We start from the raw sequence: 16,958 nt of genomic DNA, 5'->3' as shown, positions 1-16,958 counted from the left end.
GGTCGAGGGAGGGGGTCCTGGGAAGGGTCTGCAAGAAGGGGTGTCTTGGTCCCTTGGACACTTGCTCCTGAGTACCGACTCAGCGGCTGCCTCCAGTGGCAGCTCCATTTTCCCTTCTGGGATGCTGTGTCCCAGGCAGAGGTGACACTTTAGCCAAGGATTTTATCTTTCCAGTTTGGAATGCTGTTCCCAAAAAGCTTATGTGGGGAAGCCCAGAGTAGGGCCCCCGGGTGAGGCCACTTTGCTGAAAGGTGCAGGCCAACTTTGGCAAGGTGCCATACACGGCCAGGACTAGGTGTGTGGGCAAGCTCCTTGCCAGGGTGCCCTTGAGGGGGCTTGATACCAGCCTTTGCCCCTGAGGGAGCGTCCTCAGCCCCTTCCTTGGGTCAGCAGTGGCTGCAGGGCCAAGCTGACACAGGGGAGGGGTGGCCACTGGGCAGCGGGTGGACCTCGGGCTCTAATCCCCAGCAGCTGCCGTTTCCCTCAGATCGATTCCCTTCTCACTTTTTTTTCTTCAGCTGCTGGTTCCGAGGCTCGGATCGATGGAGCCGCCTCCCCCGCCCCTCAGAGCTTCCTCTCCCTGCTGCTCATTAGCGCCCCGATTAATCAGCCCCCCCTTTCCTCCAGGGGACAAGTGCTTCCTTCCCCATAAGAGCGCACATTCACATACTGGCCCCCCAGGGCACAAGTGGCTTGTTCCTGCCACTTTACCCTGGGGGCACCAATGTATCTCTTCTACCCAGTCAAAAAGCTGCCCACCCCTGCCCATGATAACAGGCCACAGGCCACCTTTCCCACCACAAGGAGACAGCAGCCCTGGGGAGGCTTCACTCTCCCAGGTGACAAGGCACCTCATATCATCGTCATCATTATCATCATTGATGTCCTTAGCACAACATCCCCTTCCTGCTCCCTCCATACCTCTAGCTGGGCTCTTACCCCCATCCACTCCCTGTGCCCTGCTTTTGAGACCTGCTCTTTACTCTCTGGCCTGCCCTCCTGTCCTCTACCCCCAAGCCTGATTGTGTCAGGGGCCTTGGGGAACATGTGGTAAAGTAAAGTGGCCATGGATATGCAAGTCAGCCACAGTGCTGTCTATTCCAGTGGAAGCAGCGGCTGAGATGGGGGCTGTGGGCAAAGGCAGGGAGAGGGAAGAAGCTTCCTGGAGGGTCAGGGGCATGGTGGGCACTCAAGCTGGCAGTGAAACTCTAGAGAAACCTAGAACCTTGCTAGAGTCGTGGCTGTCCCCTAGTCTGTGTTGCCTGCTCTCTTTCTTCCCCTCCTTCATTCAAACAAGTGGCTCTCAAGGAGTTTCTGGAAACTGCTTGCAGTGAATGGGGTAGTGGGATCTGATAGCCACTGAGTCAGGTGTCAGGGAGTCCAGGAGGTAGGGGACAGAGTTGCAGAACACTTGTGGGTGTGGTCCAGAAAAGTAGCAAAGAGTAGTCTGAATACTCGGTGTAGCACCCTTCCCTGGGTGTCCTGGGGGTGGGCCATCTGCCCCACCCCCAGTGACTAGGGTGTAGTGAGAGTTTGGGGGCCAGATCCAATAGTGGGATCCCTCCCCTGAGCCAAGGGGTTTTCCCCTTTCCTGGCCTGGCTCCTGCCGCCCGTGCCGCCGGTGAAACGCTGTTGACATGTCCTGAATTATTAAGCACGGGGTGGGCTCCGGAGCACATGCTGAGCGGAGCGGCTGGGGCTGCGCGGCGTGGCGGAGCAGCGCTCGCTCCCTCGCTCACTCGCTCGCTCGCAGGGACACACGCAGGGGCTGACAGCTGTGCTGGTGCTGATAAGGGAAGCCACAAGGAGACGATCGAGGAGAGAGACAAGCGGCAGCAGAGGCAGCAGCGGCAGAGGCAGCATCAGGGCTTCGGAGCTGCTGGGAGTGGGGAGTAACGCCCCCACCTCAGGCCCCCACCCTGTCCCCGTCTTCCTCCCGCTTGTCCTGAGTTTAGAAGAGCAGCCGCTGTCACCACCACCACTCCGGAGGGCACCAGGGCTGCCGGCCAGGGAGGGACAGGGGTAGGGAGGCTCTGGCCAGTCCCAGCAGCCAGGGACAGATGCCGATCGAGATTGTGTGCAAAATCAAATTTGCTGAGGAGGATGCGAAACCCAAGGAGAAGGAGGCAGGGGATGAGCAGAGCCTCCTCGGGGCTGCTCAGGGGACAGCAGCCCCCCGGGACCTGGCTACCTTTGCCAGCACCAGCACTCTACATGGGTTGGGCCGGGCCTGTGGCCCAGGCCCCCATGGACTGCGCAGAACCCTGTGGGCACTGGCTCTACTCACGTCGCTGGTTGCCTTCCTGTACCAGGCGGTCGGCCTGGCCCGGGGCTACCTGACACGGCCTCACCTGGTGGCAATGGACCCCGCTGTCCCAGCCCCAGTGGCGGGCTTCCCAGCCGTCACCCTCTGCAACATCAACCGCTTCCGGCATTCAGCGCTCAGCGATGCTGACATCTTCCACCTGGCCAATCTGACAGGGCTGCCCCCCAAAGACCGGGATGGGCACCGTGCAGCTGGCCTGCGCTACCCAGAGCCCGACATGGTAGACATCCTCAACCGCACTGGCCACCAGCTCGCTGACATGCTCAAGAGCTGCAACTTCAGTGGGCACCACTGCTCCGCCAGCAACTTCTCTGTGGTGAGTTCTGCCAGCTGAGCCACCTGGCCTGGGGTGGCCAGAGGCTGGTGTGTGGGGTGGTTCATGAGGGTGTCCTCCACAGGGCTTCCCTCCCTTCTGCCACCAGAGGCAGACCTCGTGTCTCCCCCAGCTGGTGCTTCCCTCTGGCTTCCCAGCCCTGGAGTAGTGGATGCTCCTAGGGGCTTACCCAGGGCTGCTGCTCCTCCTCTTCTTGGTCCTGCGGCTGCCGTGGTGCCCAAAACTGGGGTGGCCAGGGGCACCCAGAGGTGAGCCCAGGGGTCCCGAAGCTGCTCAGCTGGCAAGGAAGGATGCACCATCCCAAGGCCAGACTAGCGGAGCCCTACTTTGCTTTTGCTTCCCTTTTCTTCAGGGGCTACTGGATTCTTCTTCCCACCAAACGAAGGTGACAGGAGGGGTACTTGGGGGGCTCTGGCTAGGGAGAGACTCGGGGCTGCCTTCTGGTGAGCTGGCCCAGCAGCGGGCTTCATGGACACTGGGTGCCAGTGTCTGTGTCTCTCACGCCCCCTCACAGCCGCCCTCACACATCCCTCTTTCATGCTCCTCTCCGGCCTCCCACTTGCCAGTGCCCCCCTCTGTCCCCTGTTCCTGTTGCTCCCCTACCCAGCTCTGGCTCGCACACTGGGATTCACTCTGTGTGCATCACTCACCCATGGTGCTGGCATGCACTCCTGCTCGGGGACACAGTTTCCCTCACACACCCTGTCACACACACAGTGTCCCTGTCAGTATACTCATGTGCACCCCTGCACACCCACACACATGTACCCAGAGAGCTATTTGTCTCCGTGCCCATATCCCAGCCCTTTGCCACCACGGATGGAGCCACGCTGTGGATGCCATCCTGCCTCCTGACACGCCCCCCACCTATGACAACTGCTGCTCCCGCTGTCCATGTGGGGATTGCTGAAGCAACCACTCACATACATGTGAGCACCAGCACAAGTACCTTCCCTGGGAGCGGAGTGTCAGCTCAGGCTGCTCTGCCCTGCACACCTCCCACGGTCAGGTGTGTGAGTGCAGGGGGCGTGACTTGCTCACTGTCTGTCTATCAGGGATCCGTTCACCCACAGTCACCGACTATCTATTATTCACGGTTCTTGAGACGCCTGTCCCCAGTCCACGGTTGACTCCCAGCATTGTATATATGTGCCTGTTTTTCCTGTTTCCTTCCTTGTCATTGCTGGCTGCATGTGCAAATGTGTGGTGTCAACATGGTGCCCACTCAGGCCCAGCCTCCTGCAGTGGTGGGGACTTTCCCTCCTCATAGCCCAGCCCCCACGCCTGGGCTTTCCCTTGCTCACTGCCTCAGTGTCACCAGGTTCCTGGCCCCGCCAGTCCTGCAGTGTCTGGAGCCTCCTGCTACAGAGTTGGGGAAGTTAGGTAGAAGCAGAGCCACAGGAAGGAGGGGACTGTGCCGAGAGCAGTTGCTGGGCATGGGCCTGTTGCTGGCTAAACACTGTTTTCTAGGAAAAATCACTGCTCCCCAAGAAAAGGCTGAGAGAGTCCTCAGGGAGGAGGTGGGGTGTAGAATCGGGTGTGGCTGTAGGACCCCTGGGTCTCCTCTGTCCTGCAGCCTGACCCTTCCGTGTTGGGGAGCCCAAGCTCTGCAGTTGCTGTTGGGGTAGAAATCAATGGGGTCTTTGTGTCCCTGAGGCCTGGTTGGGGGTGGGCAGGAAAGGGGAAGCATAATGATACGTCAGTGTTAGCATCAGTGGGAAGAAGGGGAAGAAGACGGGTGGGGTGCTAAGGAGGCAAAGGGAGGGAGACGGGGGATCCTACTGAGCCTGCTCCCAGAAGGAAGGAGATGCTTGGAGGCTCCCTGGGATGGCTGGGAGGAGAGAGCAAGGATTTCCCGTAGGCTCTTGGGTACTTTGGAGCTGGAGAGGGGAAAATAGAAGTTTGTGGGCCCTAGTTCTGGGGTTGCAGCCAGACAACAGGGAAAAGGGGGCAAAGGAAACAGCAGGGACAGAATTTCCCATTGTGTTCCTGCTCCCAGAAGCCAAACCCAGCCTGGACTCATACCCCTTCACCCACAACCCAGCCACCATCTGCTGAGTGTCACTCCTTGGGCTGGGCAGGGTCTGGAATTAGGAGTTAGGGTGGGGCATATGGTCCCTGGAAGAAGTGGGTCTTACCCAGGCAAGATGGATAAAGGGGTATGGAGACATGAGAGCTCCAAGAGGCATGAGGTCCGCCATCTTTGGGAAGGACATGAAGTCCTTGATGGGGACTTGGGGATCTGCGATAGGGAACAGGGACATGAGCCAGCTGGTAGAGACCTGACAGGGCGTCGATGGTAAAATGGTCAGTGACAATGCCTGGCTTCAGTAAGGGGCTGTTGTGTGTTTTCTGTTGCTTTTCCTGTTTCTTCCTTCCCACTCCCCACTCTGCTGTGACCTTTCCTCTGGAATCCAAGTTAATAAATGTCACATTTTCCAGCCTATTTTTACTCTGGGTAATGTGCCCTCCCCCAGTCCCCTAAGCTGCCGCTCTTGTTTCTGTTACCACTGCAGTCACTCTCACCCCCACACTCCCAAATATCCCATCTACTCAGTCAGTCAGTCAGTCAGTCAGTCAGTCAGTCAGTCAATAAACACCTAGTTCTGTGCACCTACTATGTACTGGGCTCCCAGCTAGGAACTATGAGGGACAACAAAGGAGGGAAGCCCTAGTCGCCAGTCCCTGTCCTCAAGCAGCCTATGGTCTCATGGTAGAGCAGGGACTAGGATGCTCAAAAGCTCAAGCAACCATGCAAGAGTTAATCAGCTATGCAAGCAGTGTTTTAAGGTGCCAGGATTAATTGCCAGATGAGGTGCATGGATGGTAAGAGCCTGAGTTCAGAGAGAGAGGCCACTCTGGGCTGAAGAGGACTGGGGAGGCTTAAGGGACAGGCAAGCTGGCCATGGTTTGCCAAGGAAGAGAGGGACAGGGGGAGGAAGACAAGGGAGGAGTGGGGCGCAGGGATGCTCTCCCCCTCCACCCTGCTCTCCTCCAGTCAGCCCTCCAGTTCCTCTCCTTGTTCTCTCCCAGCTCAGTGTCATGCCAACCCACATGCATCCGTACCTCCTACTTTTACCATCACCTGTGTGCGCCCCTTCCTAGCTGCCTTGTCGAGGGCTCTCCATTCCTCCCGGATTCCTCCCACCACCTACTCCCCCACCCTGTGCTCCGGGCCCCAGCTCTACTTGCCCTGCTGCAGCTCACTCACAGCCTGCCCACTTACAAGAAGGTGAAAATCACTTTTTCTCCCTAGCCTTTCTTTCTTGAGCTGAACTGTGTCATTGAGCATCTTCACTCAGCGGAGGATTGTACACTGGACGGGTCAAGTGTGTGAGTTCTGGAGCCACCAAATGGCGAGGATTCAAACCCTGGCTCTTTTCAGCCCTGTGGCCGTGGGGAAGCCAAAATGCTTCTGTGACAACAGTCATTAAATGGGACAGTAGAACTTAAACATTTGGGGTTGTTGTGAGAGTGGAAGAGCTTAGCACACTGCTGGCACCCGCTAGCATTAGCCGTTAACAAATGCTGCCACCCCAGCCCCTGGCAATCTCTACCCTGCCCATTCCCAACACAGCCTGTTTCTGACCCTTCCTTTTTGTTTTTTAAAGATTTATTTATTTATTTGGTATAAGGTCTTGCTAAGCAGCTTGGACTCATAGTGATTCTCCTGTCTCAGCTTCCCCAGTGCTGGGATTACAGACATGTGCCACCACGCCTAGTTTCAGTGGCCAGCATGGCGCAGGGCCAGCACGGCATGCTGTACTGGGAATTGAACTTGGGTCCTTGAGCTTGCCAGGCAGGTGCTTAGACTGCCGAGCTATCTCCCTGGCCCTCTGACCCTTCCTTTGGCATCATCCTGCTTTCTATCACCTGGCCTTCCTGCCTGGTGACCCCGACGTTCACACCCTTCTCTTTGCTGATGTGTCCTATTCCATACCCCAAACAGGCAAGCATGTGTGCATACATGCGTGACTGTGCACAAACTCGCTCTACATCCTCTCCAGGTCAATGTGAGCCAAAGGAAGATGCTGGGATGACAAAAATGTCCCGTGCCTGCTCTGTCCAACATGGTAGTCACTAGCAACACGTGGCTGTGAGGTATTTGCCAGTGACCATGCCCAAGTAGCAAGGGGCTCCTGTCTTGGGTAGGGCCGCTCGTGACCCTAGGAATCGGCTTCAGTTTGCTTGGCTTCAGGCTGCTTGGCTAGGGCACGGCTAGAATTAGCAGCTGGGACCAGAGACTTATGGTCACTTTGATTGGGAGTCAGGCTGTCTATCCTCTTGGCCAAGGCCCCTGATTGGGCTGAAGATAGGGCCAGTGTCTAGGAGTGGGGGCATGGGGTGTCTAGAAACACCCTGAATGCAACTGCATCTTTTTTCTTCCCAGATGCAGACATGACCTTGGTCTTTTCCCTTCCATTCAATGGTCTGTAAAGTCAAGGTTTGGGGGAAGGAGAGAATTCTTAAGGATGGAGAGGTAGGACTTAGCCCCACTCTGTGGCATCCTCTGGGTCTAGACAGCTGCAGAGGGGCAGGAGACTAGGGCCTCACAGTGCTTCACTATCTCCAGCCCCTCTTGGCTCCTGGGCTTCCCTCCCCCTCCTGACCCTCCTTCCCCACACGCTGGTGACTGCCGCGACTATTAATCACTCGCCCTGTTCTCTTCCTCTCTACTAATCAGGCACAATTAGACAAGGCCTCTTCCAGCTGGGCAGTCCCCTCCCTGCCCTCCTCCCTCCTCTCCCAGCCCTACCCAGCCTCCACTCGGGACAACTCCAAGGCTAAGGGAGCACATCTTCACTCTCTACCTCAGCCCCCAGTTCAGGGCCCCTCAGCAATCCCCTCCTTCCAGCCCAGCAGCCTGCTTAGCCCCTTCCCTTCTCTGGCATGCTCAGGCTAGTACTGATAGTCTCTGCCCCTCCTTGGCCATGAACACAGAGCTACTCCATGCCAGCCAAGTCCCAGCACACTGGGGCTGAGGGCCTCAAGGTGCCCTGTGCCCCCTTCACACTGGCACACTGGAAGTTGCACTTGCCAGGGAAGCGCTTATTCCACTGAGCCGTCTCTCCGGCCCCTCGAGTGCATTTAGCTCAGCATCGAGCTTATTCCACTGAGCCATCTCCCCGGCCCCTAACAGTGGTTTCATTTTAGGGCCTCTTGTGTTGGTAGGTCTTACATTGGTCAAGAGATAATCTAGGGCTGGTGAGATAGCTCAGTGGTCTAAAGCGCCTGCTTAGGCAAGCATGCAGGGACCTTCGTTCGATCCATATGCCATGCCAGTCCCGCCCACAGGGTGGGCTGAGCTGACCATAAAAAAAGAAATAAAGGAAACATTTTTTTTAAAAAAGAGAGAGATAATCTAAATCTTGCTTATCTCAATACAACTTTTACTGATTTTAAAAATACAAAGGGCTGCTTACAAATCATTGACTACTGAACACATACTTTGGAAGGTGCTGCCCACCTCCTACTCCTACCCACCCCCCGGCTGTCCTGGAGGGGGCGCTCTCCGCCTGACTGCTGGAGCAGTGGAGTTGGTGCTTGGTGCTTGCGGTATTCCGGTAACCTGGCCCCGCGAAGGGCCGGGTCAGTTACTGTCACACCCGGCGGGTCTGCAAGGGCAGTGGGTAGGGTCACGAGGGATGCGCCCCGCCTAGCCCCACTCAGCAGCCCTGTGGCCTCTTCATTAATCAGGAATCAGCCCCGAGCTGGGCTCATTATCAGCTCAGCCTCTTCTGGCACTGCCGGAAAACGCTGATTAGCATTTGAAGAAACGGCCCCCTCGTACAACCCTCCTCCAGGAACGTCTTCTTTCTCCCCAACGGGGCTCCTTCCTAGAACCTCTCTCTGCCCTTTTGCTTCCCGGGAGGATTCGGCTCCCTCTTGTGGCTGGCTGCAGGGCTGCCTCGCTTGTTTGGCCCAGGCGAGGCGGGGCCGGACGGGATGTGAGGGCGGAAAGGATCAGGAATGGGGGGAGGGGGGGAGACGGGAGAGTCCCGGGGAGCGCTAAGAATGCACCCCCTCGAGGCTACTGCGCCCTGAGTCCGTAGGTCCTGTGGCGTGAGTGGAGGTGGCGGGAGCTTAGGGCGTCCAGCAGAGACGGCGGCCACCCGAGGAGAGCCGGCGGAGAGGGTGCCCGGCCCTTCTGCACCCTACCTGCTGGGAGCAGCTGGGCCGGAGAGGTGGGGACCTCTATTCTCCCGGGCTATTTTCAGGTTTTGTGGTTTTTTTTTTTTTTTTTTTTTGGTGGAACTGGGGTTTTGAACTCAGGCCCTTGTGCTTGCCAGGCAAGCGCTTATTCTACCGAGCCAGTTCCCCGGCCCCCCCTCGGGTTTTTTTTGTTTAAATCCGTGGTAGAGGTTTAGGGTCTTCAGAGCCATCCCAGATTGGGGCGGGAATGGGGGAGGGAGAGACAGGCCAGGACAGAGACCCTGAGGCTGGGGACAGAAGCTTAGGATGCTATCTTCTGAAGGAAAGAGGGATGTGGGAGCTGCGCTTCTTTCCTCGGCTCCCAGGCTAGGGACCCGCGGCGCTGGAAATCCAAGCCATCCCCAGACCTTCACCGTGCCCTTGGGACAGCCGTTTAGGGTTGCAGGGGGAGCAGTTCCTGCGAGATAGGCGCAGGCTGCGGCAGCCGAGGCAGCCGCGAAAGGGTTCAGAGAGGAGCCACGGGATGATTAAGGGGAAATGGAGGATTGATTTAGGAGGAAAGATTAAAGGAGCTAAATCCGTGGCGCTTGGCTCGGCGGTGACTAAGCGTGGACAGGATAATAGCTTACAAATGTGTGAAAGGTGTAAATACCAAACGGGGGAGGGGAGGCGGCTCTGCGGGCCGCAGGAAGGGTGGGGTGGGGGGATGGGTCGGGCATACCCCCAGCAGGGCTGGGGATCCCGGGGTGACTCCTCTGACGTGGGGGTGCAGGGTGAAGGCAAAACAAAGTGGTTAGGGGCCCCAGGGTCAAAGCAGAGATTTCATTTCTTGGGGCACAGCTTCCTGCGCCTTGGGCTGCTCTCCACGTCGGACGCCAGCTCGACTGGGGATCTGAGGTCGCGGGTTCAAATCCCACCCGAGTTCCTCGGTAAGGCACCAGGCTTGTGGCAGTTCCCAAGCCCACTAGCCACCTCCCTCTCGGCCTCCTTCCCCTCTATACCCCCACCGGTCTGTCGGGGCTCCGGTCCCCCTCATCCCCTCGTCCCCTCCCAGTCTACGGTGGGCGACAGCATCTCCCTCCGCGGTAGAAGCCTCTGGCGCTGCTGCGTGCACGGAGGTCACTTTGCTGAGGAGCCAGGAGCCGAGGGAATGCAAATGAGGCAAACCCTGGGAGGAGAGCCGGAGCTGGAGGGAGGGTGCTGCGCCGTGATGGATGCCTGCCCTGCGGAGGAGCGGGCGGCGGCGGCCTCGGGGCGGGGCCCGGGCTGCGGACCTCGCTTTGTGCGACGCAGGGGGCGGGCCTGAGGCTTGGGCTCCCGGTGGGCGCCCACCCAACCACCCACCACTGCCTCAGTCCATGTGGGAGCAGGGAACTCCTGCCACCCGTCAGGCAGCAGCGGGTATGTGTTCCGCCCCACCCCACTGTAAGCAAAACTCTTAACGACAACTTTGCACGAGGGGTGGGAAGGGCATCAGAGGACTTGGTTACCAGTGGAAAAACATTCTCGCCTGCAAAACTGACTTTCTAGGGCTTGAGGCCTAAGCTGTGGCTGAGTGGGGAGCAGGGTTGACTTTTCGGGTCTTGAGGCCTGACTGCAGCCTTGACCCAAGGCTTTTGCCGGTCTCCTCCTTCCCTTCTACCGAAGTGCTCACTAGCACGGTTAAGCAAACACTGAGACCCTTAATTCCTAGGCCCATCTTGGACAGGAAGTGGCTCTGCAAAAGCACCCAGGTTTCAGTGGGGACTACAAAGCTGTGTTGACCATGCAGTAGGGAAGCAACCCCCCCCCACACACACACACATACACACACACAAAGTCATGCCCTCCTGGGGGCATTCACCTCTTGTTTTCACTCTGACATTGCTTGATGCCCAGCCCTGGGGTGGGGGAGGGCTCTCCTTCAAGAAGCTGTCCTGGGCCCTCCACGCCAAATCAAGCTACTCTTCCACCACGACACCCTGAGCAGGACCCTGCATGGTAGGCTAGATCACAGCTAAGGTTGTAGCATCTACTTGTATGGTTGTTGGGTTCCAGTGTTTTGCTCTGTTTTTGTAGACGTGGCACTCAGAACACGCCTGGCAATAGCATAGGTGCCCGGGGTCAGGGAGACGGCTCAGTAGAATAGGCGCTTCCCTGGCAAGTGCAAGGGCCTGAGTTCAATCCCCAGTTCTGCCCCCCCCACCAAAAAAAAAAATAGCATAGGTGCCCAATACACGCCTTAGAAAGAAAGAGAAAGAAAGAAAGAAAGAGTACCTCCACAGCCAGACAGCAGACTCTCTGAGGACAGAGATTATTTTCCTTTCAGGTGTGTCTCCAGCAGAAAACAGTACCTGCCACATTCTACGGGCTCAACAAATAGCATTGGACATATATGTATTGTTTAAATAGTGTTTTACTTTTTTTGTAGGAGGACTCCAACTCAGGACCTTCTGCTTGCCAGGCAGGCGCTTGTGCTACTGAGCTATCTCCTCGGCCCTTGACAAGTTTTGAGCACCCACCATGCCTTGAGCGCCTACTCTGTGTGGTAGACTCTGGGCCAACCTGTTCATCCCTTGCTCTGCTGTATTGTGCGAGCCTGGCAGGTGCCTTAATCTTATTTTTTATTTTTTTTATTTTTTGGCAGCGCTGGAGATTGAACTCAAGCCCTTGGGCTTGCCAGGGAAGCACTTATTCCACTGAGCCATCTCCGTGGCTCAAGTTGCCTTAATCTTGCTGGGTCTCCATTATCTTGTCTGTAAAACAGAGGCAATGAAGTATTCCCTCTCACTTTTGTCTGCACTAAGGAGTTGATATATGTAAAGCATTTAGGATTGTGCCTGGTCTAGAGGAAGCACTTAGTCCCTGTTAGCTCTTGAAAACACGTTATGAAATTACCTTTTTTAAAAAATGTATTTGCTTTTTGCAGGGTCTCACCATGCAGCTCAGACTGGTGGTGATCTTCCTGCTTTCAGCCTCCCCAGCGGTGGGATTACAGCTGTGCACCACTACACCAGGGACTCTGGCCGGCTCAGCACGCCCTGTGGTGCCAGTGATGGAACCCCAGTCCCTGCATTTGCCTAAGCTTGTTTAAGTAGGGGCTTTATTTAGTCCCCTGAGCTATCTCACCAGCCCATAAAATTATCTCTTACCACTCTGGAGGGTGCCTATTTTGATTCCCGTTTCACAGATTAGAGCAGCAGGGAGATGAAATGATTGCCTCCAAATCCCACAAACTGAAGGGCAAGGCCCAGGAGTAAGTAATTCTGGGCTTCCCATCTGGTGTGAGGAAGGCCGAAGCTCAGACACTGGGGGTTTCCCCTGGACAGCGCTCCATCCTCTAAGCAGAGAGAGCCTTTGCTGAGAGCCATGATGCTGTGCGAGGAGGGGCACAGCGAGAGCCTGAAGTTGCAGCTCTGGACCATCTTGGCAGGAAGCTGCTTTCCCCAGATGGGCTGCCTCCTCTCTGAGCACGGATCATGCATCGCTCTGAACTTCTCTCTACTCCTTGATCCTAACCTGAGGAGAAGGAATTGCCCTTCCATTTTTCTAGATGTGCAAGCTGCTGCTCGGAGAGGTTAAACCAGGCACCCAGTGTTCTTTGTGTGTCCCGAGGTTGGTGGAAGAGGCGCAACTGAACTCTGATCACGCTCCAAAATCTGTGCCCTTTCCTCATGCTATGAGGCTTCTGTATATCCAGTTCTAGTAGCACCTCCAGTAGATAATCTCAGCCTAGCTTGGTTCATATTGGTTTCTACTCAATATTATTACTAATATTGAGGCCTCCTGTATGATTCCATTTTACAACACCTCCCCCTTGAAATGGGATCTATGTTATCCAAGCTGACTTTGTTTTTTTTTTATATTTATTTATGTTTATTTATGACATTTATTTATTGTGTGTGTGTGTGTGGCCAGCTCAGCCCACCAGGGGGCGGGGCTGGCTGGCATGTGGTGCTGGAGGATTGAACCGCGGTCCCTGATGCTTTGCCAAGCTTGTTTCAAGTAGGTGCTTTAGACCACTGAGCCATCTCTCCAGCCCCCAAGCTGACTTTGAACTCCAGTGCTGAAGTCATCCTCCTGCCTCCACCTCCCAAGTATTTGGGACACAGGTGTACACTGCCATACCCTGTCTACTTCATCTCTTTTGAGACTTACAACTGTCCCATGACCCAAGTTAGACAGGAATTTCTGACAAATGAGGAAACTGAGCTACAGAAGGGTCGAGTCATTCCACTGACCAATGTCTCAGGCAGTTGGTGGTGGAGCTAGAGCTGGGGCCAAGAACTGCTGATTTCCAGGGAAGTGGCTGAAATTGGTGGAGAATGCTGCCGGTGGGAGATGGGGCCTGGCTCCCAGGTCTGAATTTGTTGTTCTCTTCTTGTGTGTGCCCTGGGATATGGACCTTGCAGACACTAGTCTTCAGTTTTGGCCTTGTATAATGAGGGGTTGGGTGGAAACAGGCCCAAAGGTTTGGGGCTGGCGCCATCTTCCTTTCTCTACCCCTCAAGAAGATAGAGAAGGAGAAGGCTTCGAACCTAGTAAAGTCAGGGTTGGGAGCTCTGTGGTCCTCGGGTAGCAGACTAAGTCTAGGCCTGATGAACTTGTCCTCTTTTGTTGGCCTGCTCTGGACCCCAGGGCACTGCAGGGTTAAAGAGTTCAGTTCCAGGGAGAGGAATGAATGGAGGTGACTCCTCAGAGGAGGGGCTACTGGAATTTGGCAGGTAGGGCTGCCATGGAAAATGGCCTGGGAGGGAGGTGCTGGGGTCTTGGCAGAAGCAGGGTGCCCAGAAGGCAGTGGAGATAAAGCCCAGGCTGCAGATTAGCTCTGGGATTAGCCCTGCCTGGTCTTCATGGCTCCTGGCTGCTTCTTATCTCCTGGAAGCTGGGGGTGGGGCGGGTGCCTTACTCCCCCTAGAGCTCTGAGCTCTGGCCCTGCTAATTGCCTATTAACCCTGTGGGCTCTGTGGCTGCAGGGAGGACAGGGGCTGGGAGGGCTCAGGGAAAAGCCAGCCAGCCAGGGAGAGCCATCTGAGGAAATGGGAGCTGTGGAGAGATGGAGCTCAGGGGGCCAAGAGAAGCCATCGCTCAGGGGAGCAAGCTCTGGACAGATCTCTCCTGACTCCTGATTGTTGTCTCAGACAGACGGGGGTGGGGGTAGGGAGCAGGAGAAAAAGGGGGGAACTTGCAGGGGAGGACATTAGGCACAGGGAAAAGTATAGGAGGGGGCAAGAGTCATGGAGTGGGCACCCAGACTGAGGGATGCACAGAGAGGAAAGCAAGCAGGGTAGAGGCAGAAGGCGAGGGACAGAGAGGAGAGCACAGAGGACATCCAAGAAATGCAGAAAACGACAGAGGCAGGGGGATGGAGAGGTCAACAGAGGGTCAGGGCAGAGAAAGAGTCCAGAGGGACAATCAATCAGGTGATAGGGACAGATAGGCCAGGCAGACAGAGAAGCCCTGGAGAGACAGACTGAGATCAGGAAACACAGGTTGGGGCGACAGAGCCAGCTGGAGACCCAGACAGGCTGTGGCCCAGTGCTAAAGAGGAGAAGCAGTCAGAGAAGGACAGGCAGAAGGAAGCTGGCCGACAGGGTCTGAGAGCATCCTGCCGGAAGCTCTCCACCCTGGGTCCAGAGGTGGCTTTGGGGGCACATGCTCCACCTAGGACCAGAATGATGGCCTGGGAGCCAAGGCCCGAGATGGGGACAGAACACACTTGACCTGGAATCTTCCCCTTTTTGTGATTGGCCCTGGACCCTCACATCCTGTACACATGCCGTCCTGGGCCAGTCCGTGGGGAGTGAGCAGTGGACAGCCGGTGGGACCTAGTGGCTGAGCAGTCGTGCCGTCTCCATGGAAGAAGCTGCGGACTGTGCTGCCAGCGAAGTTCTGCCACTTAGGAGCTGGCGGCTCCAGCACCACTGCCTGGGCCAGGGACCGTCTCCGGGGCAACGCTGTGCTCTGCCCAGCAGTGGGGCTTGACCCAGGCTGTGCAGGTGGCCTGGTCCAGCCAGTCTGGCCTGTCCATCCCCTGCAGCATCCCTCAGACCTTAACTACTTCCACCTACCTCCCTGTGTCACTCCTGCCTCACTATACAACCAGCTTGAGGCCACATGTGCCAGGTAGTGATATCTTCTCGGGTCCCGGGACTTGCTCCACCCTGCAAGGACTTCGCTCAGTGTCCTGTGACTCGTGCCTGTATAGATTTGTTGGAGGTAAATGCACATCTCCAGGACCAGAAGATTCCAGGTCATTCCTGTGTGGGATGCCCACCAGTGCTTTGTAAGCAAGCACCTGTGGTGCCTTCCCATCTACTTCCATTCTTTTCGAATCTCAGCTATGATCACTTTCTGTGTGCCTTTAACCAAGTCACCTTCTTTCTTTCTTTCTTTCTTTCTTTCTTCCTTTCTTTCTTTCTTTCTTTCTTTCTTTCTTTCTTTCTTTCTTTCTTTCTTTCTTTCTCTTTCTTTCCTTTTTAATTTTAGGGGGGCTGGTGAGATGGCTCAGTGGTCTAAAGCACCTACTTAGAACAAGCTTAGCTTAGCAAAGCACAGGGACCATGGTTCAATCCTCCAGCCCCACATGCCAGCCAGCCGCGCCCCCCTGGTGGGCTGAGCTGGCCACACACACACACACACACACACACACACACACACACAAATAAAAATAATTTTTTTTTAAAAAGCCTTTAAAAAAATTTTAGGGAAGGGTCTACAGAGTGTTCAGGGTTTCACTACTAGATCAGACTCGTAGTGATCTGCCTGTTTACAACCTCCCAAGAGCTGGGATTACAGGCTTGTCCTATCTCAATTGTCATCTCCTCCTGCCCCGGGGGTGGGGCTGGCACAGGGATTGAAACCCTGGCCCCTGAGCCTGCTTGCAGGCATTTTAATCTGCTGAGCTATTTGGCTGGCCCTCAACCAAGTCACTTTCTATCTCTGTGCTTCATTCACCTTATCATTAAACAGGAGGGCAACCCCGTGTGATGATACCCACCTGTAACCCCAGCACTACAGAGACAGAGGCAGAAGGATTGCAAATTCAAGCCCAGCCAGGGGAACTTAGTGATTTAGTGAGACCTGTCTCAAAACAGTGTGTGTGCAGTGGGGGTAGGTGGCTGGTCATGGAGTTCAGTGCAGAGGCTCTGGGTTCAATCCCCAGTAAATAAATGAAGACAAAAACTGCGGAACAATATATCATGTGATTTTCAGGATGCTCAAAGAAAAAAATAGATCGAAAGCACCTATGGGACAAGGCAGGGTGTTGCTAGTGTTTGCCTTCCCTCCACCTTCACCCCTCTTTCTGCCAGTCTCACTGGGCCGTGGAAGGTGCTCTGCTAGACACACCTGTCCCCGGGGAGGTCACGGACCCATGGTGAGGCTGAACTTTTGAGAGACCACGGTGTTGCCCAGCAGTCAGGGCTCTACAGAGGTGGAGTATCAAAAGGACACTTGTGAGCAGCCAAAAGCCCCGGGCCCCCAACAGCCCAGGCCTCTGTTAGTCTCTCAACTAGAGTGGGGCCTCAAACTTGGCTGTATCGGCAGGAGCTGATTCCAGCATCCTCTCAGCCTGAAACAGGAAGAGGTTGGCTGCTGTGAAATTTTCACAAGTACTTAGATATCCCCTCCTTGCCTTTCTACATCCCCCAGTGGACCAGGAATCTTGCGCCTGTCCCACTTCTGTCGCCGTGACAGGTCTAGGCTCAGGCTGCCTTGCTGGCCACTTATACTTTTGTCTCACACCTCCCTACTCCCAGTGATCGTGGGTTGTGAGAAACAAAGTGGCTGGCCCTGTCCCCATCCATCTGTCATATCAGCACCTGCACTTTAAAGGGTCCTTAGGTGAACTGGTTGCCAGTGGGAGCCTGAGAACCATTCCTCTTGAAAATGATGGTAAATCAGCTTCATTCTCTGAGCCTCGATGTCCTTATCTGTAAAATGGAAAGATGATGCCTGCAGCTCTATAGCTAGGTTTGTGATGAAGATCTATTGGAGCATGTTAAACATTTTCATACTGCCTGGGGTGCAGCAAAATTTCCGGAAGTGTCTGTCACACCCTCTCCTGGCTGCTACCCAGAGGGACACAGCATGGAGCATAGAAAAGGGGCTAGGGCGCTGGAGAGATGGCTCAGTGGGGCTGGAGAGATGGCTCAGTGGTCTAAG

General features: G+C 55.7%; 1 protein-coding gene across 1 annotated transcript in view; it reads left to right on the top strand.

Annotated features, from left to right (window-relative positions):
• The first annotated feature begins 1,507 nt into the window (after positions 1 to 1,507).
• The window catches only part of Asic4 (acid sensing ion channel subunit family member 4), a 24,538-nt gene continuing 9,087 nt past the window's right edge, over positions 1,508 to 16,958 (top strand). Inside the window, exon 1 of the mRNA XM_004638180.2 lies at positions 1,508 to 2,642. Coding sequence (XP_004638237.1) covers positions 2,061 to 2,642 — 582 coding nt within the window. The 5' untranslated portion in view covers positions 1,508 to 2,060. The remainder of the gene's footprint in view (positions 2,643 to 16,958) is intronic.

Source organism: Octodon degus, unplaced genomic scaffold (assembly GCF_000260255.1).
Source record: "Octodon degus isolate 3935 unplaced genomic scaffold, OctDeg1.0 scaffold00096, whole genome shotgun sequence".
Classification (NCBI taxonomy): domain Eukaryota; kingdom Metazoa; phylum Chordata; class Mammalia; order Rodentia; family Octodontidae; genus Octodon; species Octodon degus.
Note: the sequence above shows the minus strand (reverse complement) of the source record. Positions and strands in the feature narration are given on the sequence as shown.